The sequence below is a fragment of the Canis lupus genome, chromosome 24 (genome assembly GCF_048164855.1).
Source record: "Canis lupus baileyi chromosome 24, mCanLup2.hap1, whole genome shotgun sequence".
In the NCBI taxonomy this organism is placed as follows: Eukaryota; Metazoa; Chordata; class Mammalia; order Carnivora; family Canidae; genus Canis; species Canis lupus.
Genome location: NC_132861.1, coordinates 39,285,527 through 39,311,490, shown reverse-complemented (window position 1 = coordinate 39,311,490; position 25,964 = coordinate 39,285,527). Strand labels below are relative to the sequence as shown.

General features: G+C 44.9%; 1 protein-coding gene across 1 annotated transcript in view; it reads left to right on the top strand.

Moving 5' to 3' along the window:
- Positions 1-226: 226 nt before the first annotated feature.
- TDRP (testis development related protein) overlaps positions 227-25,964 on the top strand; it is a 41,026-nt gene continuing 15,288 nt past the window's right edge. The window contains exons 1-2 of the mRNA XM_072796426.1: positions 227-276; positions 895-1,085. Of these exons, the coding sequence (XP_072652527.1) occupies positions 981-1,085 (105 nt within the window). The 5' untranslated portion in view covers positions 227-276; positions 895-980. The remainder of the gene's footprint in view (positions 277-894; positions 1,086-25,964) is intronic.

Genomic DNA, 25,964 nt, shown 5'->3' with positions numbered 1-25,964 from the left:
GTCGGCCGGACGCCGGGCGCCCCCACGCCCCGGGTCCCCCGCAGCCCCGGCCCCTCGAGCCCCGCCGCAGCCCGGGCCCAGGCCTCCCGCAGGGGTCGCAGCAGCCCGCGCGCCGCCTTCCCTCTCGGGGCGGGAGCCCGGCGGGCAGAGGGCAGTGGGCATGCGCACTGCGCCCGCCCCGCGTCCGGCGGCCGTTGCCATGGCGACCGCAGCCTGGCCACCCCGGCTCCGCCCCCGCGCCGCCGCCAGCCGACCTGGCCGCGCCCCGCGCCCGGGGTGAGGGGTCGGCCCGGGTCCTAGGGCGGGTCCGGGGTGAGGCGGGGCCCCGGGAGGAGGGGCGGCCCGGCGCGGGGGTCCTGGGGTAAGGGGTCACCTCGGGGTGCGGAGGGCTCCAGGGGGAGGGGGTCCCAGGTGTGAGGGGGAGCGAGGGAGGGGGCGGTGCGGGGTGGGGAGTCCCGGGGGGAGAGGGTCCGCTTGCAGGGGGTCAGCCCGGGAGGCGGTGGCCGAGGGTGAGCGGTGGCCGGGGGTTGGGGGCCGGGATGGGGGCAATGAAGGTGAGGGGCGGGGGGCAGTTCGGGGTGACCGGGTCGCCGCAGGGGGGGCCGGGGTGAGCCCCTGGGGGGCGGCGGCCGGGAGGGGCGGGGTCTCGGGAGGGGGCGGGGCCGCGGCGGGGCCGGGGTGGGGGGGAGCGCGGGCCCGGGGGCGGGGCGGGTCGGGCCGGGTCGGGGTCCCGGGCGGGGAGGGGGCGGCCGCCCTGGGTCGGGGGCTGTCCGGGGGCGCCGGGCGGGGTGCGGCTGCGGGGCTTGGGGAGGCCGGGCGGGGTGGGCCTGCCCCCGCCCCCGCCCCCCCGGCCCCGCCCCGCCCTGCCCCACTGGCCGCGTCCCGGTCCCGCAGGAGCCGCAGCCCTGAGCGTCCGCGCGCTGCGGGCCGGCCGAGGAGGGGCGCGCCTGGACGCACGGACCCCGGAGCCGCCCCGGAGCATGTGGAAGCTGAGCCGGAGCCGGGTGCTCTTGGACGAGCCCCCCGAGGAGGAGGACGGCCTGCAGGGGGGGGGGCCGCCCGCCGCCGCCGCCGCCGCCGCGCAGGTAGGGGAGGCCGGGCCGGGCCGGGCGGGGGAGGGGGAGGGGGAGGGGAGGGGGCCGGGGCGGCGCTCCCGGACCGGCACGCACAGGTGGCGCTGCGCAGGTGGGGCCCGGGCCGCGCCGCTGGGGTCCGCGCGGACCCTCCAAGTTCCCGGGCGCTGAGCCCACGTCCTCGGCGACCCCCCAGCTCGGGAGCCCGGGGCAGCGCCTCGCATGCTGGCCGGCTGGCCTTCCTGCCCGAGTGGACCTGCCCGCCGGGGCTGGGGGGCGCCGGGGAGCTGGGGGGGGCGCCGAGGGCCTGCCCGCGACCTGAGCGAGCGCTCGCAGACCGCAGGCTTGTTGGCATGAGTATTTCCTGTCCTTAAACCTTTGTCTGCAGGAAGAAGGCAGGTGTCCTTCGTACGGAGAAGGGGAAGAGCTGGGAGATATGCTTGGAATGCTCAGAATTTTTTAATTAAAAAGGATCCCAGGTGGAGCCTGCGTGCGGCGCATATGTGCACCCCTCCCCCTGTCCAGTGCAGGGTTCTTTTTCTCGCCCTATGAAATTTAGGTCAAAACTCAGCTCCTTTTTTTTTTTTTTTTTTAAATGACGTGGGTCATAAAATTTCTTTTTTGTTGTTGTTAAATGTTTGGAAAGCCCTGCCGCTGCGCAGACTTTTAGGCAGTGAGTGATGACCGGTTATCTTTTGTGCGGAGGTCGTTGGGTCCCCACCTTGCAGCCTGCGGGAGTCCATCCCGGAGGCGGCCCTGGCTAACCCTGAACCGGGGCTGCGTCCCACCGGCCTGTCCCGGGGCCTCGGGGACTCGGGGACGGTGTCAGCGCACATCCTGCCTATAACTTCTGTAACCCCGAAACCTGCGGACTGCCCCATCCCCATCCCCATCCCCATCCCCATCGGCAGCTCTTGAGCCTACCGTTGGGGACTTCTGTGTTGTTTGCGCCAGTGGGATTATTTAGCACCTACATCATTGTTACCGGTCAAAGACCAGAAGTGTTGTTTCTGGAGGAACTCTCAAAATGTAACTCAATCCTTGCTGTGTTCTGCTTCCATGTCTCTTAATGAGTCCTAAAACCCCATTTTCTTTCTTCTTACAGGATTGTCATCTTACTTAGCTCACAGTGTATTTTTTTTCCTATTTTAATAGACTTCATTCTTTAGGTACCCCGCAAAGTTGAATGGAAAAGACAGAGCTCCCCCACACTCCGTGTCCCTGCACATCCACAGCCCCCGGCCACTGTCAACCTCCCGTTTGTTGTAGTCCATGGCCTGCCATCATCCGGGAGTCCACCTGATGCACACTGGCGTTTACTCTTGGAGTGGTTCTTCCCATGGATTTTGACAATGTAATATGAGATACATCCACCATCAGAGTACCCCACAGGATAATTTCACTACCCTAAAAACCTCCTTGTTCTCCTGACTCATCCTCTACCTTGTGTCCATGGTGTCATCTCTTCCGGAAGGTCATAGAGTTAGAATCCTACAGGATGGCCTTTTCAGACTGGCTTCTCTTGTTTAGCAATATGTGTTCGCAGTTCCTCTGTCTCTTCTTGGCTTGAGAGCTCTTCTTTTTAGCCCTAACTGACATTTCGTTGTCTGATAGTACCACATATCCACCCCCTGCAGAAGGGTGTCGTGGTCATTTCCAGGTTTGGGCCCTTAGGAATGAGGCTGCTTGCTGTAAATACCTTTGTGCAGGTATTTGTGTGGACATCAGGTTTTAACTCGGTTAAACGCCCAAGAGGGACCGCTGTCCCCAGGGTAAGAAGTGGTTGAGTTTTGTGAGAAACTGCCACTGTCTGTGTCCAGCCAGAGGTGAGTGCGAGTCTCTGCCAGTCCCTCCTTGGCCTCGCCAGCACTCACTGTGCTCAACGCCCTGGATGGGGCCTCTGATGGGCACACAGTGGGGTCTGGTGGCTTCTCTTTCCCTGACGGTGCGGCATGTGGGGCAACAGTCCTTTATCAGAGATGTCTCTGAAATATTTTCTCCTAGTCCGTGGTCTGACTTCTTCTCCTGCCAGTGTCTTTCACATAGCAGAAGTTTAAAAAGTTTAATTTTATTACTGCATTTTGGAAGTTTTTGATTTAAATGTAGCCCAGGTTGTCAGTTGTTTTTTGTTTTTTGTTTTTTTCATGGATTGTGTTTTTTGTGTAGTATCTCAGAAGTCATGGCTGTGCCCAGAGCCATTGGGGTTTTGTCCTGTGTTTTCTTCTGGGAGTGAGATGGGCTGTGCTTTTTGGGTTACTTTGTTAAGGGTGTGTGTGGCTTAGTGTGGAAACGCTTTGCTGTAGTAACTGTGATGGGTTAGTCATACTCCACATTGAGTTAATCCTGCAGGAGTGAAAAAAAAAAATCCTGCAGGAGGGTTCCTTCTTATCCCAAAGCCAGTTCTTCTTAGAGTTAAATTTTAAAATTCATGACAAGTCTACTGTAAAACTTCTGCCTACAAAATTTTATTTTAAAGTTAAAAGAAGTGGGAGTTAACAGTGGGGAGGGATTGGTGGATCTGTTCAGGCCAGCAGACTCATTAGCTTTGTCTCCAGAAAGTCAGCGGCTGGGGGTGGGGGGGTGGGGGTGGTGCTGCCTTGCTCTAGGACCCCATTCGGTTGGCATTCCTGTCTGCCGGTCTGTTTCCCTGGAAATCCGGTCACATGGCTATAATCTGTGTTTTGTTTAAAAAGAAAAAAGTAGCTTAATGCTAAGTTTGAATAAGTTTGAGATGTGAGGTGTGCAAGGTCGGTTCTGGGATATAGGTAGCACTGAGCTGTTACCACGGTAGTTGTAACACCGAGGACAACCGCAGCTGCTCCTCTGCTGTTGGTCCCTGTGGTCATGAACAGGCACTTGATTGTATTAAAATCTAACAATAAGGTTTGTAAAGTGAATCAGTCACGGCAGTAGTTTAAGAGGCAAGTTTTCATGAGTCTCATGTTTATTTAAAAAACATGTTCTGCACATAGTAGTAGATTTTCGGATGTTAAATGTTAGCTCTATTTACTTATTTATTTATTATTTTTTATTTTTTTTAAACGTTAGCTTTAAATTCTTCCCACTTTCCGGTAGGAAGTCTTGTTGCTGTGTTGTATAGCGACCCGTGAGAAATATTTATGCACATACGTAAACGTATGTTCAAAATCATACATCTGCTCTCTGACTACAAGCTTCTCTGCATCCTAAATTGTCCCCTCAATAATATGTGTATTACTGGACCACTTTCTCAGTACTGTGGCCGAAAAGAATTTCAATTTTAAGGCTGCATAATATGAAATGTCAGAATTTAATGGGGTCTCTTCTGATGGATATTGAGGTTGCTGAGCCTTTTTAAAAACATCTACCTGTCAGTTTGATGCGTAGCAGAGAGGGAGGTTCAGAGAGGCTCCCCTAAAGGCTGTTGATATGGTTCTTTAGCTACCTTGAGCTGGACTGTAAAGGGCCTTAGCTAGCTTTAAATGAATGCCTGTATTTTATTTTAAAGATTTTATTTTTTAAAAAATGAAGATTTTATTTTTAAGTCATCTCTATACCCAGCGTGGGGCTTGAACTCACAACCCTGAGATCAAGAGTCACACGCTGCACAGACTGAGCCAGTCAGATGCCCCTAAATTAATATTAATGCCTTTAAAAACAAACCTCAGAGAATGTTTGCAATATTTTCATGTTAATAATTTTAGGAGGGGATGCACCAGGGGATGCTCAGTCAGTAAAGCGTCTGCCTTCTACTCAGGTCATGATCCCGGGTCCTGGGATGGCGCCCCATGTCAGGCTCCCTGCTCAGTGCAGAGTCTGCTTTTCCCTCTGCCCCTCCCTGCTGCTCATGCTCTCTCTCTCATAGAAATAAATAAAATCTTTAAACAAAAATTTTTGAAGAGGTTCACAAATATTCTACATGAAGGTATTCCCCCTCTTCCTGCCCCTAAATCAGAGAACATTCTAGCTGTTTTTTAACCTGCTTTGGAGATAGGAAGAACTAAGGGCTGGCAAATCTTAGTTTCATTGACACTAAAGTCATCTCTTGTGATGGTAGGAAGGCTCTTTGAAGCTTGCTGTGATGGAGTTTGGGAAGAAAATAACCTAGGTAGTTGCGAGTTCTCTGAACCCCTTGTTCAAAAGATACGTGCTGTGGGGGATGGAAGGTGTATTGGGAAGAGGTGAGCTTTTAGTACAGAACGTGGGCTTTACCAACCGTTAAACACTTGCAATCATACTGATCTATGAAGAGCTTCTTTCTTGTGTATGTGGTATATGCTTGTGTGGGTAGATTGACTTCTTAGGGAGTAATCCCCTGTTGATGACCTTTAGGAGGTTTACTTCTAATCCGTTTCTGTTATAACATGGAATGAAAGTCACTTCACTTGTCTGAGGGTAAATTTCTAGAAGTGAAGCTAGTTATCTCAGGGAAGGGGAAGAGGAGTCAGAGCTGGGGAAAGGTAAATCAGTCCTCCCCCTTCGATTCAGTTAACTCATCACAGAGTTTGAGGATACTCTTACTTTGGTGCTACCTAACAACAACAAAAAAAACAAAAATTTTCTAGTAGATGCATTAAAAAAATTTTTAAAGGTGAAATTAGTTTCAGTGCAGTTTTCTAAACCAAAGTATTAATTATATTAATATGTAAGCAATATAAAAATTTGTGTGGGGCACCTGGGCGGCTCAGTTGGTGAAGCATCCGGCTCTTGATTTTGGCTCAGGTCATGCGTGATCTCAGGGTCGTGGGATCGAGTCCCCCTCTGTGCTCAGTGGGGAATCTGCTTGAGGACTGCTTTCTCCCTCTGGTTCTCCCCCACTTGCCTACATGCTCACTCTCTCACACGTGTGCTCTCTCAAATAAATAAATCTTTAAAAAAATTTTGTGAATAAGATATTTTTTCCCATACTAAGTCTTTGAAATCCGGTGTATGTTTTACATTGATCAGCATGTCTCAATTTGGATGTTAGCATTTCATCAAAAATACTTGATAAATATTTAGATGTTATAAAATTTGCAGTTAAAAACATAGATTGTCTTATCCAAACACACTTAAAACTTTTCCAGTAACTGAGTTGAGTATATTTTTATTTTATTTTATTTTATTTTTTTGAGTTGAGTGTGTTTTTAGATTGACATTTAGATCACTAGAAATGCAGTTCCTCAGTTGTGCTAGCCTGTGCAGCTAGGGTTGTGAGTGGACAGCACAGCTCCCAAATTCGCCCACATTCAGAGGACCCTGGCCTACAGGGCCAACAGGTTCTGGTGCTTGCTGGCCCCTGGGGCCTCCCAGTACTTAGCCAGGCAGGTCCTGAGGCCGAGGCCCTGTCCCTTAGCACATTGAGTGATGTGAGGACAAATGATTTGGGCTTGGTGTCAGGCCCCCTGGGCCCTGGCCTACTACTGTGTATGATGTTCACCTAGAAATGCTAGTGTTAAGCATTTAGGTGAAAACTGTTACTTCTCTAAGAGTTTAAAGTCCTAATTGATAAGCTTTACTTTCACTGTTTTTTACTAGAGTTTAAGGTAGCATGACTTAGAATATTCTTGAATAACCCCCACTCCGTGTCCCAGTGGCATTGGGCTGTGTGGGTTTCAGCACGAGATGAGATGGGAGGGACCGAGCAGAGTGCCTGTTGGCTGCATCTCCCTGCGCCCAGCCCTTCCTCAGATAGGGGACCCCACAGCTAAGTCGCGGGGAACAAAGACCCAGTGGGGAGCATGGCCTTTGCCTTACATCTGGGTTTGGGGTTAAAGTGGGTTGTAGGGGCTAATCAACCCCAGTTTTAGGAATAAAAACCAAAGACTGAAGGTCAGGAGGGCTCTCACCTGTTACTTAAGAACGAATCCAGGTCCAGACTTGGGGCAGCCACAAGAACTTGGTGGCCTTTGCTGATTTCCTATCTGTCCGCGGCAGGCGGATTGTTTTGCTTGCGTTTCATCACACATCGAGTGTGGCCTTAGGGGTGTGGGTAGTCAGAAACCTGAGTTTTCACCCCCGAAAGTCTTCTCACCTGTGCTTATCCAGATGCTGAGGACAGGAGGACCCAGGTGGCGGGGCAGAAGCAAGGTAAGCACACACGGAGGTGGGCTTTTCACGTCCCAGGGTGCTAATGCGTGTTCTGTAAGGGAAGAAAACTGGGTTAGCTTCGAGTCTTGTAGGTGGGAGTACGGTACTCTGGATGAATTCCTTACTGTCTAACCTCAGTGGCTGAGAGTAATTGCTTCTAGTGTTTGGAAGCTATTTTGAATCCTCTTGTGGGTGCTTGTTGTGGTATGCAGGAAGTGGAATACTTAATAGAGATGTTTTTAGAAATAGGTGACTGTCTCAGTTTGGGGGATAAATGCCAGCTCCTGCCATGTGCTGGGTACTGTGCTGAGCACTGTACGTGCATTATTGCCAATCCCCACGGTAACCCTGTGACGGGGCACACTCAGTCCTTGTGCCTCCCCGATTCGGGACTTACTCACCTGTAGGGGGAACCTCACGTGAGCCGCCCTGGCCTAGATGGTGACCCGTGCACCTGCTCCTGGCCCCGCCGTCTCAGCCCAGCTTGCACACCGCTCGACAAGCCCCGTCTCCGCAGCCTTGCTGGCGCCTGTTTGCAGTCGTTTTGTATCTTGTATTGGTGAATTTGCCGTTGTGAACGGCCCCCAAGCGGAGCGTGGAAGTGCTGCCCAGTGTTCCTTGGGGCGGGAAGGCTGCCGTGGGCCTTACGGAGAAAACACTCATGAAACAAGCTTTGTTCAGGTGCAAGTTCAGTGCTAATGAATCAGTCCGCATGAAGTAAGTGTCCGCTTACAGAACACACACAAACAAGGTTATGTGTTAGTTGATTGATGGAAATGTGACCAGAGGCGCACAGAAACCTGACCCTATCTTTCTCCTAAGAACAGTGATTCAGGAGTTGTAATTCAGTGCTCAAGGCCACTTTTACTACAGCGCTACCTCCAACAATGACAATTGACAGTATTTGACATTCAGGGAATTCAGGGAGGCTAAAACCTCGTGTGAAGTTGTGTAGTCACAAACAGGAATTTGAACCCAGGTTTCTCTGGGGTGTATTTATATATGTGTAGAAGGGTGTGTGTGTGTATGTGTACATATATACTATATATAGTATAGAGATGTATATACTATACATATATATATAAGTATATACACACACACACTTTTTTCTAAGTAGGCCCCACACCCAGAGTGGGGCTGGAACTCACGACTCTACCGAGCCAGCCACGTGCTCAGAGTGTATGTTTTTTACTACACTGTGTCTCTTATTTGGTTACCATAAACTTGTGATGCCATTTTTTTTTTCATTTTCCAAATATCGATATTTTATATAAAGAAACACTTTAGGGTTTCAGTGATGAATGCCTTAGGGAAACAGTGGTGACGCTGCTCTGGCTCCTGTCCCTGCATATAGCACAGCTTGCTTTTGTGGTACCTAAGTTTTGTACCACTTGAGTGTTCATAGAAGTCCTCCGTGGGTGGTAAGCCGTCCTCTGGTGAGTTAGCAGGTGAGAAGCGTAGGCCATGGTGAGAAAAGAGCTGTCATGTGGACTCTCCTCTTCTTTGTACACCACTTTCTTTTTACTTATTTGAGGAGGAACAGCTAGAATTTAAAGTGGCTCTTGAGGAAGGATATCGCGAAAGGCACAGCAAATGCGGTTGAACTGGCAGGAGAAGTTTGTATGGTGGAGATCTGGGAAATCCCCATTAAGGAGTTCAGATTTTGCCTTTTAGGTAAATATTAAAGATTTATGATGTACAGGGAATACTTGTCTAAGGAGGAGGGACTAGAGGCAAATGCAGGTAAAACAGGTTGGATTCTGGTGTGGCTGCCCGGATGTGAAAGGAGAGCCGGAGTAGTCAGGCCGGAAGAAGTGAGCTTGCCCAGGTGCGTCACGGGAGTCTGTGCCTTGGGAGGTGAAGGTCGAGGCCTGAGGGGTGACTGGAGAGATCAGGACCAAGATGTCACCTCTAAGAGCAACAGGGAAGTCCGAGGGCAACGTGGCTTTAGGAGCAGTAGGATGACACCTCTGACTGCCAACTGAAGCGCCTAGTGGGTGACGTGGTGAGGGCGGACACGCTGAAATGCTCATCACTTATAGCACGATCAGGACTCTGCAGGGACCGGCTCTCCACTTCAGAACTCGTAATTTGATTGATAAATTCACCGGAACCAGGGAAAAGCAGTACATAGCAAGGCGTGTTGACAAAGTCCTTGTCAGATCCGGGTCTCAGTTGTGTCACCAAGCTTGTGAAGTGAGGCAAATAGCTATTCTGCATCCTAAACCTTGTTACTGTAAAGGGCCAGAGAATAAATAGTTGAAGTTTTTCTGTGGCCACATGGTCTCTGTCATCTGTCACTACAGCTTTGCAGTTGTAGCTGACAAACAGCCATAGAGTGTATGTAAATGAATGAGCTTGGGTGTTCCAATAAAACTTTATTTACAAAAACAACTGGGTCAGTCTGCAGACCATTATTTGCTAATCTCTACTTTATTTTTATTTTCATTTTATTGATGTATAGTTGATATAAAATATTATATTAGTTTCAGGTGTACAGCATACTGATTCAGCATTTCTGTATATTGTGGCATGATCACTGCTCTAAATCTGGCCACCCTGTGTCACCATACCAAGTTGTACGGTGTTACTGACTATATTCCCTGTGCTGTACATCACACCCTCTTGTCTTAATATTTTATAATTGGAAGTTTATACCTCTTCTTCCCTCCCCATTTGTCCCATGGCAACCGACAGATTGTTGTCTGTATCTATGAGTCTGTTTCTATTTGCTCATTCTTTTTTCTTTTTTTCCTTTTTTTTTTTTTTTTTTTTAGATTCCAAATAGAAGTAAAATCATATGGTCTTTTTCTGACTTATTTCACTTAGCATAATATGCTGTAGGTCCATCCATGTTGCTGGAAATGACAAGATTTCATTCCTTTTTTATAGCTGAGTGATACTCCATTGTGTGTATGCGAGTACACCCACATCACATCTTCTTACGCATTCATTCATTCATCAGTGTAGACTTGGGTTGCCTCCGTATCTCGGCCATCGTAAATAATGCCACAGTGAACATCAGGTACATGTGTCTTGTTAGAGGTACGTTATATTTATATCAATAAACGTATTTATTCATTATTATTCATTATAAAGGATAAAACTCAGAAACACCCACGGGGAAGAGATGAGTGGGCAAGGTGTAGGGAGAGGGGTTCAGAGCTTCCGTGCCCTCTCTGGGCATGCCATCTTCCTAGCAGGTGGATATGATCACCAACCTGGAAGCTCCCCAGACCCTGTCATTTAGGAGGTTTTATGGAGGTTCCATTACCAAGCATGATAGATTAAATCACTGGCCAGTTTCCAGGGCTTTCCCTCCTGTCGGTCAGGGGAGGGGATGGTGGCTGGTTTTCTGGTGACCAGTCCTATCTAGCCCCCTCCCCAGCCATATCATTAGCATACAAAAGGCTGTAAATTCCAAGGGTTTTAAAAGCTTGTGCCAGGAAACCAGGACAAAGACCAAATATTTTTTACTCTGCCACACCCAGTATTTGATATAAATATGTATGAATTTCAAATTAGACATTTTATCAAGATCGGTAAATGATTTAAGAAATTTAAAAAATAATAAAATGTCTGTATTTCTCTTTGTTTTTCCCCCTCTTGCTTTTATGCCTAGAAAGGCATTTCCTTCCCTGAGATCAAATTCTTTTAGTTCCTTTATGGCTTCATTTAAAAGGAATAACTCTTTCATCGGGGTGGTATTTATTTTGCTGTCCACTGTATAAATAAGGATTTAACTTTTTTCCCCCTCAAAATAGATTACCAGTTATTTTAAATCCATTAAAAAATTATTCTTTTATCCTCTTTTTGATGCCACTTCATTGTGTACTGAAATCACTATAGGTTGGGGTCTGTTCTCTGGAGTTCTGTGTGTTCTTGGCCTCTTCCTACAGTGCTGTGCTGCGTTTACTAACTGGGGCTCCGAGGTACCTATTATTAGACTTGAAAATGTCTGTCCTTCCCTGTTCACTTTTTAACTGGTGTGTCATTGAGCCGGGTTTCTATTCTTTTTTGTTTTTAATAGGCTTTATTTATGGGAAGGGGGGGGATTGCAGTTTTAGATTCAGAACAGAACTGAGGGGAAGGTGCAGGCATTTCCAACAGGCTGCACCCTGCCAGCCTCCCCACCATCACCATCCCCACTGATCCAATGAACCTGTGTGGACATGTCGTCATCACCCAGAGCCCACGATCTACATCAGGGTCACTCCTGGCAGTGCACGCTCTGTGGGTTTGGATGTGTGTGTGATGATGTTGTCCACCACTGTGGTACCATATAAAGTAGTCTCACTGCCCTAAACCCTCTATGCTCTGCCTGTTTCTCTCCTATCCCTAGCCTCTGGGAACCATTCATCCAACTGCCTCTGTAGTGTTACCTTTTCCAGAATGCGGTCTAGTTGGAATCATGCCATGTGTCGTTTTTCAGATTGATTTCTTTCACTTAGTGTCAGATTGACACTCCTCCATATCTTTTCATGGCTTGAAGGCTCCTTTCTTTTTAGTGTCTGGATAGACCACAGTTTATTTATCAGCTCAGCAACTGAAGGGCATCTTGATTTGCTTCCAAGTTTTAGAAATTATGAATGAAGCTGTTATAAACACTCATGTGCAGGTTTTTGAGTGGAGATAAGTTTTTGACTTGTTTGGGTAAATATTAAGGAGTGCAGCTGCTGGATTGTAGGGTGAGAGTCTTTAGTTTTGTAAGAAGCCGCTACACTGTCTTCTAAAGCGACTGTACCATTCTGCATTCCCACCAGCAGTGAGCGAGAGCTGTTGGTGCACATCTCCACCTGCGCTTGGTGTTAGGAAATGTTCTCCGTTTTGACGGGTCTAACTGTTGTACAGTGGTATGTCATTGTAATTTGCAGTTCCCTGATGACATATGATATTTTTATTTATTTATTTATTTATTCATGAGAGACACAGACTGAGAGAGAGGCAGAGATACAGGCAGAGGGAAAAGCAGGCTCCTCACAGGGAGCCCGATGTGGGACTCGATCCCGGATCCCAGGATCACAACCAGAGCCGAAGGCAGGCACCCAACTGCTGAGCCTCCCAGGCATCCCGACATACGATATTGGCCATCTTATGCTTATTCACCGTCTGTAGATCCATAGTTAGTGTGTAATATTTTCATTGAAATAAATGTGCCGTGTGTCCTCTACTGTTGATGAGCACACCAGCCCCGCTAAGACTGGATGCCAGTTAGCGCTGCCTTCTTTATTACTTCTGTTCGCACACGGAAGTGGGAACCGGTCTTGTTTTTGTATGAGAAATAGGAATTTACCTTTTTAGTTTTGCTCTGTATATCTTCTTTGATGAGATGTTTGTTCAAGTCTTTTGCCCATTTTTAGATTGGGTTTTCAATTTTTTCTTATTGACTTTTAAGAGTTCTTTGTATGTTTTGGACAATAGTCCTTTGTCAGGTATGTCTTTTGTGAGTATTTTCTTTCAGTCTGTGGATTTTCCTCTCCTTCTCCTGAATTTTATCTCTGTTCTTGTGTCCTGCCCTCCTGGGGGCCATGGCACGGTGCTGGTGTTGGCAGTAGCTGACTGTGTCTCAGGAGACCTGGGGGAGCGCAGTGGCCTGGATCTGGGTCTTCTGAGGCCTGTGTGACCTGGGGCCACCACAGATCTCGTCCTCCATCCCACCGCGAAGTCACCCTACCAGGCCGGCAGAGTAGTGTAGGAAGAAATAATGTTTTTCACTGTCATCTGCCATTTCCAAAGGTGATTTTATCATCATCATTTACTCAAGTCTTCTTTTTAATATAATTGGTTAAGAGTATATGCAACTTTTTAAAAATATTTTTTAATGTTTTTTTGAATGGCTTTTTACCTGTTGTCTTTAATTGTAATAAAGCTACTTTTTCTATTTAGCCATTTCCTTAGGTCTAATGGTTCTTCACTTGATGCTTTTCCATTTTTTCATTATATAGTCTCAATAATAATAATTGTAATTCCGTTTCCAGTAGTTTTAACACATTTCTGCTTTATGCCTTATACTGATTAGAACTTAGAGAATAATACTGAGTAAATAATGCTAGAGGGCTGTTACATGTTCCTTCTGACTTCCCTGGGCTATGCTGGCTAGCATGTCACTTACTTGGATAGGACTTTAAACATGCTAATATATATGCTGCCTTGATAATAGTGACACTAGTAGTTCAATTCAGAGAGAGATTTCATAGTATTACAGATACAGTTTTTGTTTTGTTTTGTTTTGTTTTACTGTCCCAGGGATTGGTTAGTGAGTATTTAAAAACCCTCGAAAGTGTATGTCAGAGAAAATGCTTAGAGTGAGGATGAATTGGGGAGGGAGCAGTGCTGTCACTGGTCAGAGGTCACTGCCCTTGGGTTCCTGAACTTCAGGCTGAGGACAGGTCCCACCATGCTTCCAAGCGGCTAATTTTGGCCCTGAAGCCTGACCTGCATTCCCAGGATTGATGGTGTCTTTACTCAGACCTATTAGCTAAAGCATAATAAATTCTGAATTGTAAACTTCTCCCTTTTCTAGATTTTTGTTTCTGGGTAAATTCCATCAAGTTTCAGTCCATTCATTTTACAAAACGACAAACTTCATTTTCAGGTCACTCTTCCCCCTTAGGAATGAACTCTGTCCTGCCCCCTGGTGTCAGCTACAAAGGGGAGGGTGGGAGCAGGCTGCGGGGCCACGATGTCTGGCTCCCTGAGCCTGTGCTCTCAGGTAACACGCTTCCCCTGCTCTTTGGGGCCTACCAGTCGCCCTACCCTTGGTGCTCCAAGGAGAGTGCTGAATAAGGAACGGAGTTGATTGGGGAGGGGAGGAGAAAGGGCTTAAGGGTCCATTTTACTGATATATTCCATCAATCATGGTGTGGCTTTGTAGCTAAGTGGGATTCTTCATATGTCCACACATTTGGGCTAACGTACTGTTTTCCTGGAGTCAACACATTTGTCAGAGGCAACTTGATCTCAGGATTGGGACAGAGAAGGTTGATCTAGAGCAACAATGATTTTGGCAACCTCTAGCTCCCCAGTGTCCTAGTTGTATGTGATCTACAGAAGCACTGGAGCCCTCCTGCTCCTGGTGTGTCATGGGCATGTATGTGGGATCCAGAGCAGCCTTGGGGGGCCTCCCGCCCCTGGTGTGTCATGGGAGAGTGCGTGTGGGATCCAGAGCAGCCTTGGGGGGCCTCCCACCCCTGGTGTATCATGGGAGAGTACGTGTGGGATCCAGAGAGGCCTTGGGGGCCTTCCCGTTCCTAGTGTGTCATGGGAGTGTGTGTGGGATCCAGAGAGGCCCTGGGGGCCTTCCCGCTCCTAGTGTGTCATGGGAGTGTGTGTGGGATCCAGAGAGGCCTTGGGGGCCTCTCGCTCCTCGTGTGTCATGGGAGTGTGTGTGGGATCCAGAGAGGCCCTGGGGGCCTCCCGCTCCTCGTGTGTCATGGGAGTGTGTATGGGATCCAAAGAGGCCTTAGGGGCCTCCCGTTTCTCCGTCACTCTTGCAGCATTTTGTATGCAGCTAGTTCTCTGTATTAAATCTCGTATTTAGAACAAATAGTGTTTCATGTTAATTGTGTGGAAGCTTTGTAGGCACTGTATGTGCCATCATGTGACCATGATGGGAACATATATAACAGTAATGGTAATTGACACTCTTGCTCAGGCATTAATACATGAATAAAATGAGTAATACATACGTGATATGATTATGAACTATTTGCTGTTGTAAGATTGCTCTTAGGAGTCTGCTTTTGAGCTATGAGCAGATATTTCAGGCATTCTGCTCCTAGAATTTGACTGCTGGTCGTAGAGGTGAGATCTCTCTGGACCTGAGTTTGATATCGTCCTCTCACAGCATTTTGCAAATAGAACTGTCTCTTTTTTCCCTTTTAAACAGCTTTCTTGAAATATCATTCACATAGTATTCAATTCATCCACTTAAAGTGTACAACTAATGGTTTGATATATTCGTAGATGTGTACAATCTGTCAGTTTTAGGACAGAATTTTTGTGACCTCAAAAAGAAACCCCATCCTGAAGCTATGCAGTCTACTATTTCCCCTCCCCATGCAGCTCTAAGCAACCATTAATCTAATTTTGTATCACAAAGATTTCAGTCTATTTTTCTGGGCTTTTTTCCTGACCTATTTCACTTAACTTAATTTTTAAAGATTCAATCATATTGTGCATTTATCAATACTTCGTTCTTTTTTATCGCTAAATAATATTCTGTTCTATCAATCTACCACAAATATTTGAGCTGCTTCCACTTGTGGCTATTATGATGTAAACATTTGTGTAAAAGATTTTGTGTGGACCTATGTTTTTATTTTTGGTGGGTGTATATCTAGGAGTGCAGTTGCTGGGTGCCGTTAAGAGTGGATATTTGTATCTGCCCCCTCCCCTAGATTCATATGTTGAATCCTAATCCCCAGTGCCATGGTGTTAGGAGCTGAGTCCTTTGGGACATGGGTAGGTTATAAGAACCCTCCTGCATGGGCTTAAGTGCCTTTATAGAAGAGACCCTAAAGAGCTCCCTTGCCTCTTTCTGACATGTGAGGACACAGTTCTAAGACCACCATCAGTGAGCCCTCAGCAGACACAGAACCCATTGCTACCTTGATCTTGGACTTCCAGACTCCAAAACTTGGAGAACACATGCCTGTTATTTATAAGCCACCTATCTCTAATATTCTTTTATAGCAGCTTGGTGAACAAAGCTGGGTCATACGGTAGCTCTGTGTTTAGTCATAAGAACCTGCCGGACTGTTTTCTATGGGTGCCACACGCCCACCAGCAATGAATGAGGGTCTGATTTCTCATCCTTGTGGCTTCAAAGTAGCATGTCATTCTGGTTTTGATTTGTATTTTCCTGATGTATTGAGTATCATTTCATGTACTTGTTGCCTCTGTACAACTTTCTGGACAGGTGGTTATTTTGGTGCTTTGCTCATTTTTAAAAATTAGGTTTTCTTTTCATTATTGAATTTTAAAGTTCTTCATATGTTCTAGATTTGAGTTCCTTATCTGATAGTATGATTTGCCAATATTTTCTCCCATTTTGTGGTTGTCCTCACTTTCTTGATGGTGTCCTTAGAGGCACAATTTTAAAAAATTATGATGAACTCCAGGTTATCTGTTTTTCTTTTGTTGCTCCTGGCTTTCGTATATTATCTAGGAATCCTTTTCCAAATCCAACGTCTTAAAGGTTTGCCCCCTATGTTTCCTTTTAAGTGTCTTATAATTTTAGCTCTTACATTCAGACCTTTGATCCATTTTGAGTTAATATGTATATGTGGTGTGAGGTAAGGGTCCAGTTTCATTCTTTTGCATGTGGCTCTAGCAGTCCCAGCATCGTTTGTTGAAAAGACTGTTCTTTTCCTATTTGATTGTCTTCACCCCCTTCAAGGAAATCAGTTGGACTTAGATATATGGGTTTGTTTCTGGAATCTAATTCTCTTCATCTATTTATTTATTCATGTGCCAGTCCCACACTTGTCTTGATTGCCATTGCTTTGCAGTAAGTTCTTTTTTTAAAATAAATTTTTTAGTGTAGTTGACACAAATTGTTACATTCATTTCAGGTGTACAGCATTGTGATTCAAGTGTGCTCACAAGTGTGTCTACCCTCTGTCACAATACAGCACTATTACAACAGCACTGACTGTATTCCCTCTGCTGCGCCTTTCATCCCCGGGATTTTTTCATCCCATCCCTAAAAGCCTGCACCTCCCACTCCCTTTCACTCATTCTGCCCATCCCCTTTTCCCTCTGGTATTTATATGTGCTTTTCGTAGTAAGTTTTTTTTGTGTGAGTTGAGTCCTACTTTTTTTGAAAAGATTGTTTTGACTATTGGAATCTCTTGTGATTCCATACAAATTTTAGAATCGCTTTATCATTTTCTACAAAGGAGTCAGATAGGATTGTGATAAGGGGTTGAATTGAACCTATAGATCAGTTTGGGGACGTTGCTATCTTGACAGTGTTATGTCTTCTGAACATGATATGAATTTCTGTTTATTCAAATCTTTTAAAACTTTATTTCAATAATATTTTGTAGTTTTCAGGGAAGAAATTTTCAACTTTTGTAAATATTCCATTTAATGTGTTTGTCAATGAAGTTTTTTTATTTCTTTTTTGATTGATCATTGCTGGTGTATAGGAACACAAATGATTTTTGTATATTGACCATGTATTCTCTCAACTTGTTGAACTTATTTATTATAGTTCTAATATGTTTTTGGTGGATTCCTTAAGATTTTCCATGTAAAATATGATGTTATTAAAATACAGATAGTTGTACCTTTTCCTTTCAAATATGGTTGCTTTTTATTGTATTTTTTCTGGTTGCTGGGCTGGCTCCTTCATCACAGTGTTAATTAGAAGTAGTGAGATAGGAATACTTGTCTCATTCTTGATCTCGGGAAGAAGCTTTCAATATTTAACCACTTAGTATGATATTAGCTATGGGATTTTCTTAGATGACTATTGTCAAACTGAGGAAGTTCTTTAAAAAAAAAAAAATCATTGGGACGCCTGGGTAGCTTAATGGTTTAGCGCCACCTCCAGCCCAGGGTGTGATCCTGGAGTCCCGGGATCGAGTCCCACATCAGGCTCCCTGCATGGAGCCTGCTTCTCCCTCTGCTTGTGTCTCTGCCTCTCATACTCTCTGTGTCTCTCGTGAATAAATAATTAAAATCTTTAAAAAAAAATTGATTAAAAAAAATAGCACAAAACATAAACCAAACACTTAAAACTTATTGCTACCATACTTAGAGCCTACAGTGACAGTTTTATTATAACTCTCTATGCAAATTGTACTTGAAACTTGAATGGACTACTTTCAATGTATATGTTTAAATAACATGAGATAGTAGGTCAGAACAACAGACTTTGCACTAATGACCATACATAAAAGTGTGTCTTAAAAACACTTAAATAATTTCTGGTTAGGAAAGTTACATGTGCTCAAGATAGGGTTTATATAAAATTTTTACACACATATATAAGGAAAAAAGTAGAAATAATTTATAACACTCTACCAGGGGAACATTCTCCTCTCTTGCTAGTGTGTTGAATGTTTTTATCATGAAAGGGTGTTGGATTTTATCAGATGCTTTTTCTTATCTATTGAGATAATTATATAATTTTTGTTTTTTATTTTCTGGTAATGATTTTATTATATTGATTTTCATATGTTGAACCAACCTTATATTCCTGGGATAATTCCTACTGAGCCATGATCCATAATTCTTTTTAATGCATTTACATGTAATAGTATTGTTGCTATATCCAGTTGATATCTGCCATTTTACAGTTTGTTTTCTGTGTCTCATGTCTATTTCGCTTCTCTAATTGCATTGTGTATATTTTCTCATGGAACATTTTCATTTCTTCTTATTCACTGTCTGTAGTTTTCTTTTTATCTGTATCTCCAATATGGTTTTTCTCCCACCAACCTCATTAATGCTGTTATTGGCAAATAATGATACATGCATTATGTCTGTGTATGTTATAGGCCCAACATTATGTTGTATACATATTGTATGCATTCTTTTTTATGAAAGTTGTGAGAAGAAAGAAAAATAGGCACTTATGCTATGTTTTATGTATAATTAAATAATTACCCTACCAGTGCTCTTTTTTTTTTTTTTTAAAGATTTTATTTATTTATTCATAGACACAGAGAGAGAGAGAGGCAGAGACACAGGCAGAGGGAGAAGCAGGCTCCATGCAGGGAGCCTGACGTGGGACTCGATCCCGGGTCTCCAGAATCACACCCCAGGCTGCAGGCGGCACCAAACCGCTGCGCCACCAGGGCTGCCCCAGTGCTCTGTTTTTTTTCATGTGGATTTCCTTACTGTACGTGTTATTTGCTTTCAGCTCGAAGGACTTCCTTTACTGTTTCTTGTAAGGCAACACAGTCTTGCAAACTTGTTTGGTTTATTTCATCTTTCTTTTTGAAAGATAGCTTTGTTGGGTAGAAGATTTTTATTTGACAGTTTTTTGTGGAACTCTTTGAATATATCATCCTGCTTAAGGCCTAAGCAGGATTGTTTTTTCTAAGAGGTCATCTTACTAGAGTTTCCTTGGTAAGTGACTAATCACTTTTTTCTTGCGTTTTCAAGATTTTCTCCTGTCTTTGTGTGGGGTAATAAAAAAATATATATCTGGTCTTTGCCCCTGATTCCTAGCATGGAGGTTGTATAATCCTTGGATTTCCTCAATGTTAGGAGTTTTTGTTATGCTAATAAAGTGACTGAAGATGAGAGTTAGTTATCAGAAAGGGCAAGTTTGTGATTAGAGGCTGGAGATTGAGTTCTGACTTCTAGCCACTGATTTAATTTTTATGCCCATGTGATAAAACTCCGATAAGAACGTTGAGCACCCTGATGACTCCTGGGGAGTGATGAGCTGGCCCTGACTCCTTAGAGGAGACCCAGGAGGCTCAGCATTGCCTTCCGGGCCTCCTCCTCTGTGTCTCGTCACCTCACTGGCAATGGTATTGCCCAGTTGTTTGTCTTATACAGCTGTAGTCTTAAAGTGTAGTGATCTCCTTCCTTCTGTGAGTTTTTCTTTCAGTTATTGAACCTGAAGGCATTGTGGGAGCCCCTGAATTTATCCCTGTTGAGTCAGAAGTATCCCTGGCCCTGGATGCCTGAAGTCAGGTCATTCCTGAAAAGGACTGAGCCTTCACTGTGGAGTCTGAGACGAACCCTGAACTGTATTATGGTGAACCAGCTGGTGGTGAAACAGAACACTCTGACTTTGTTTTACTATGTGTTGTGTTTGTGGATCTCTGTGTTCATCCTAGTGTAGTTTGTTAAGCTTCCTGGATGTATAGATTTTTGGTGTTTGGTGAATTTGGGAAATTTTGTGTTGTTTCTTTGGAATCTCCTTACTAATTTCTTTCTCCTGCCTGAGGTTTCTGTTCTGTATGTGTTAGTATCACACATTTCTCTTAGGCTCTTTATTTCTCTTCATTCTTGTTCTCTCTGGTTTTGGGCTTGCATAATCTATTATCCATCTTCAAGATAGATAATTCTTCATTTTCCAAATTAAGACCTACAGCTGAGACCCTCCAGTACATTTTTATTTCATTCATTATACTTCTCAACGTCAGAATTTCCATCTGGTTCTTTTTGATATGTCTGCCTCTTCAGTGGTGTTTTGTATGTGGTGCAATGCTGCCATCAGACCTTTATTTTCTTCTTGTGGTGTTTTCCTTTAGTGCTATTAAAACATATTTATAATGGCTATTTTGTTGTGTTGTTGTTGTTAAATCCAACATCAGGGTCTCTCACAGGCATTTTGTGTTGTTTACTTTTCTTCCGATGTATGGGTCATATATGCTTTTTTTTTTTTTTTTTGGCTGCTTCAAAATTTTTTGTTGGAAAATGGATGTTGTATTTTATCTTTTAAAACTGAGGAATAATTAACATAATATATTGGTTTCAGGTGTACAGTGTGATGATTTGACATCTGTATATATTGAAAAATGATCACTACAGTATATACACAGTTACAAAATGCTTTCTTCTTGTGGTGAGAACCAAAGAATATACAACAAACAGTATTATTAACTACTGTCACTGTCCTGTACATTACATCTCCATGACTTATTTTGTAGCTGAACATTTTCCTGTCTATCTTTTGACCACCTTCATTCATTTTGCACCCCCATCCCCAGCCCTGGCAGTCACCCATCTAGTCTCTGTATCTAGGAGCTTGTTGTATGTGTGTTTGTTAAGATTACACATACAAGGGAGATCCTAAGATGTTTGTCTTTCTATCTGACTTATTTCACTTTCACTCAGCATAATGCCATCAGGGTGCATCCATGTTGTTGTAAACGACAAGATTTCCTATTTTATGGCTAAGTAATATCCATTATTTACACACACAGACACACCTCGTTATACCATTAATCTTCTGTTGGACACTTATGTTGTTTCCATGTCTCGGGTGCTGTGAATAATGCTGCAGTGAACATGGGAGTACAGATACAGGAGATACTACAAAGTTGCATTTTTTTCATTTCCTTTGTATAAATACCCAGAAGTGGAATTACTGGATCATATGGCAGCTCTATAACTTTCTGAGGACCCTTCGTACTGTTTTCCCGCTGCACCAGCTTGCATTCACACCAGCAGTGCATGAGGGTTCCTTTTCCTCCGCATCCTCCCCGTCACTTGTGATCTCTTATCTTTTGGATATCAGCCTTGAACAAGTGTGAGGTGGGATCTCATTGTGGTTTTGATTTGCATTTCCCTGATGAGTGATGTGGAGCATCTTTTCATGTGTCTATGGGCCGTCTGGATGTCCTCTTTGGAGAAATGTCTATTCAGATCCTCTGCCCATTTTTTTATTTGGATTGTTTGATTTGTGGCTGTTGGGTTGTATGAGTTCTTTCATATCTTTTAGATATTGCCCTTTATCAGGTAGCAGATCTGCAAACATTTTCTCCCATTTGGGAAGCTGCCTTTCCATTTTGCTATTAGTTCCCTTTGCTGTGCAGAAGCTTTTTAACTTGATATAGTCCTGCTTGTTGATGTTTGCTCAGGTCAGGATTGCTTTGGCAATTTGGGGTCTTTTGTGGTTCCATGCAGATTTTGGGATTGTTCTATTTTTGTGAAGATACTGGACATTTAAAATACTTGTGGTAGCAACTCTGGCTACTATCCTTCTCTTCTACTCTGGTTACTGCTACTATTTTTACTTCTTTGAGGAGTAGCTGGATTGTTTAGGGATGAGTGTCATGCCCCCCCCGCCCCCCCCCCAGTGTTAAATGTCTCAGGGAGTCCAGCTGTGGGCATGCCCACATCACCTGGGATGGGGAGGGACCATTCCCTCTCTTTCTGACAACATCTGGCTGTTAAACTCCACTAATTGCCAGCTGATTGCTCTTGTTATTTTCAAAATATGCTGGGTATGAATTTCTCTACAAACCAGTCACACTGGCTCCTTAGAGGAAATCATTTCTGAGGCTTCTATTTGATAATGGCTCTGAGTCTAAGGGGCCCCTTCTGAGTTTATTCTTAGTTCTTTTCTGCAAGCTAGCTAGGTCAGTCTAGCGTGTATCAACCTCCCTGGCTCTTGAGAGCACCCTTACGTATAAATTTCTCCGTGCTCTGTTGCAAATGAAGTCAATCCCTTTGGGAAGTGAGTCTTTTTCTTCCATAGCTACAAATGCTGCTGCTGTTGCTGGTTATAGCTCTGTCTTATGTCCTGCTTCTCCCCCAGGTGAAATCTCTGAGCCAGGGCTCTAGAGATGGAGGTGGAGACCATGGCAGGCTTCTCTCCGAGTGGTTCCCTTATCCTAGGAGCCTAGTGCTTGATGAGCTGCGCAGATACCTGGGGTCCTCTCAGTTTGCTTCTCCCTGTGTGTGCAACTACCTTTTTTTTTTTTTTTATGATAGTCACAGAGAGAGAGAGAGAGGCAGAGACATAGGCAGAGGGAGAAGCAGGCCCCATGCACCGGGAGCCTGATGTGGGATTCGATCCTGGGTCTCCAGGATCACGCCCTGGGCCAAAGGCAGGCGCCAAACCGCTGCGCCACCCAGGGATCCCGCAACTACCTTTTAAGTTCATTTTTATAGCAGTAACGTAGAACACTGCTGTGATTTATAAACCATAATTACAGCTTTGGTTTGAGTTTCACACATGTTTCTTTTGGCATCTTTATACTATTTGGAATTCTTCTAATTTGACATTTAGTATAGTTAGGTTCTTACTATTATTTTGGTAGTATGATTGCAAATGTAAATTTTAGTATCATTAGTGATTATATGATTATATGATTAGCTTCTCATCCAGCTGTGGAACAGGGGACTAGAATTTAAAAGTTTTGGCAGGATTATGGACCCTCCTTTTACTTGCATCCATAAACTGACCTACATAATAGATAAGAAAATAAGAAAGCCCAGGGAGCAAAAGGACGATGGTATTTCGTTTGACCATTTTGCTTTTTCTGAGCATTCCTCCTTCAGTAGATCTAGATGCTGCTGTGGGTCACGCTGCCCCTCTTGCTGCTCTGAGAGTTGTACTGCCTCCAGGAGTGGGGTGAAGGCCTTTGGTGGGTAGGGTGCCTGGGAGTGCTGTGCTGCTCACGATACTCCATGCAGTCCAGGGACGTGCAGAGAACGGCAGGGGTGGCACTGTCAGAGGCAGGGAGGAAGGAGAACCAGTGCCCTGCCTGCTGTAGAAGGTAGACGTTGGTGAGATGTGTCCGTGGGTGCCACGTGCCAGGCTGAGCACAGGGGACTCCTGGAGTCTTGGGTTCCTATATTGACAGTATCCCTCTGCCCTGCCCCACGCGACAGTGGAGAAGGGCCCTGGAAGGGGAAGGGCAGGAGGAAGAGAGGAGCCCGCACCCACCTGTCTGGGCTGCTAGGTTTGTGTGGACCTTGGCCACGGCTTCCCGTTCTGGGCGAAGCTGCCAGCACTGCTACAGGCTCACCTGGTGAGGCCCGAGCCTTTGAGGGCTGTTTGTTGGAGGGTGTTTACACTTTGTTTCTTGATTTGTGTGCTGTTGTGCACAAGTCTGGCCTTTGAGAATAATCATTTTTTTCTTTTATTCTCAGCCTAAGCCTCCTTGAAGTATTCATGATCTGATCACGTTGGGTTTTATCTGCTTTTATATATTCTCACTGCTGAGATCAAGGAGGAATTCAGAGACTTTATTGGAAGTAGGTGGGATTTTTCCACTAGTTTCAGGCAACATAGCAGTTAAATTCCATCTGTCTGAAATATTTCTAGTAAAAAGAAATCTCCATATTTTGGATTTTGGTTTACAAAATAATGGATCACTTTTCTTCATTGGGATTGCTTTTCCTAGTTCCTTACAAGCAGAAGAGAAGTTTTAAGCATCTTTGTTTTCGTCTGTTCTGCCTGCTGTAACAAAATACCAAGGGCTGGGTGGCTTAAACCACAGAAATTAATTCTCACAGTTAAATTCGTGTCTCCCGGTTGTGGCGACGGTCTCTTCCAGGCTGCAGACCTCTTGCTATGGCTGTGTCCTCACGTGGCAGTACGTCTCTATTCTTAGGGCACCAGCCCCGTGGTGGCAGCTCCACCCTCATGAACTCCTGCCTCCCGAGGGCTCCACATCTGAACACCACCCCATGGCCCAACACCTGAAGGTTGCAGACCATAGCACCGTTCGTCACTGTGAACAACCGCGCTCCTCCTCCTGAGAGGCCCTCCACCCCTGGGTTTTATAGGAGGACGGGCATAAGGACCCTGGGCCAGTGAGTGCCCAGCAACAGGTGTGCGTGGGTTTGTGCAGAACATCTTGTGCCCTTGCTGAATTCGTGGCTCTCAGCACCTGTTGAACAAAAGAGTATTTGTTCCAAGGAAGGCCACAGCCAGGCTACTTTACAGCTATGGGCCCATTTGCTCGGTGGGCAGGCGCTCCACGTGCATTAGTTCCCGTGTTTGGCATACGCAGTTACATCACGTTAGGATTTATATTGTACATAAATTGACTATTACTCTTCATTTAAGAAGGTTAATTTTCATTTCCACAAAACACTTTGCTAAACAATTAGACGTGGGAAATAAAAATCCCCTCTTCCGCACTCTCCAGATTCTCCTTGCTCTCAGGAGGTAATTACCACTGTCAGTGAAGTAGGTATTATACAGGACATAAGGGAGAAGTTCCTAGGGATGGGAAGTGATTTAAAAATGCTGCTTCAAAGCTCTGAATGAATTATTACTAAATTTAGGTTCCAAAATGTGCATTAACACAGAAGACAAGTTCATTTGTCTTAATGATTATCTTGTCACTGTCTTCAAGCACCAGTTTTTGTGTGTTAGAGTTTAAACGGTACCAAGATCTTTAGGTTGATTGTTCTAAAATGTGAATGGTAGTATACAAAGTGGGTTAGCTCAGAGTGTAGACTGGCTACACTGAAGGGATTGATAGGTCACCTGTGGCTAAAGAGGTGACCTCTTCCTCCTGACAGCATGTGGGTATTAAACACAGTGTGTGGGTTGGTTTGGGACTCACTGCAGGGCCCCCGATGCACTTCTCTGAGCACGACGTAAACTAGATGCCCTCAGCTTACTGAAGAGCTCTCAGCTCACTTGTAAATATATATATTAGGGACTCTGTTTTCTCTCACATTTTTCTGGCTTCAGGACTCAGTAAAACACACTTTTCTGGCTTCAGGACTCAGTAAACACGTCATTGCTGTATCCCAAGGTTAAATGAGAGAAAGAGAACTAAGAAAACAAGGACCATGTTGCCCCTAGTGCAGCGTCTCAGCCTGTCAAAGGGAGTGTGAGGAGTGTGAGGAGCCCCACTGTGCATGCTCGCAACCCAGGCCCTGGGTGTTATACGGAGATTGGGAGAACGGAGATTGGGAGAACGGAGATTGGGAGAACGTCTTCTGGCAGCTGAGGGGCAGGGCCCAGGGCAGAATAGGAAAGCTGTTTAAATGACCAGAAGGTCAGCGGACAACAAAGATGCCTTTGAGCTCTGAAGGCCACACGGTGTCTCTTAGGAGCCTTTGTTTTTATCTCTACCAGATACATGAAACTTGCACAGATAACCTGATATGGCTGGGCTGAGACCTAGTCCCTGTCTCAGGTCACCATCGTCTCCTGTAAACAAGAAGATACTTTCTGTATTCAGAAGATTCTTGCTTTTCCCATTGTTTTACCCATTTTTCTACTTGGCTGTTTTTATTTTATTTTATTTTATTTATTTATTTATTTATTTATTTATTTATTTATTTATTTATTTATTTATATTTTTAAGTTGAAGTCTTTGGAATTTTGTATAAGTTTTAATTTTAATTCTAGCATACTTAACATGCAGTATAATATCCTTTCGGTTGTGCAATGGA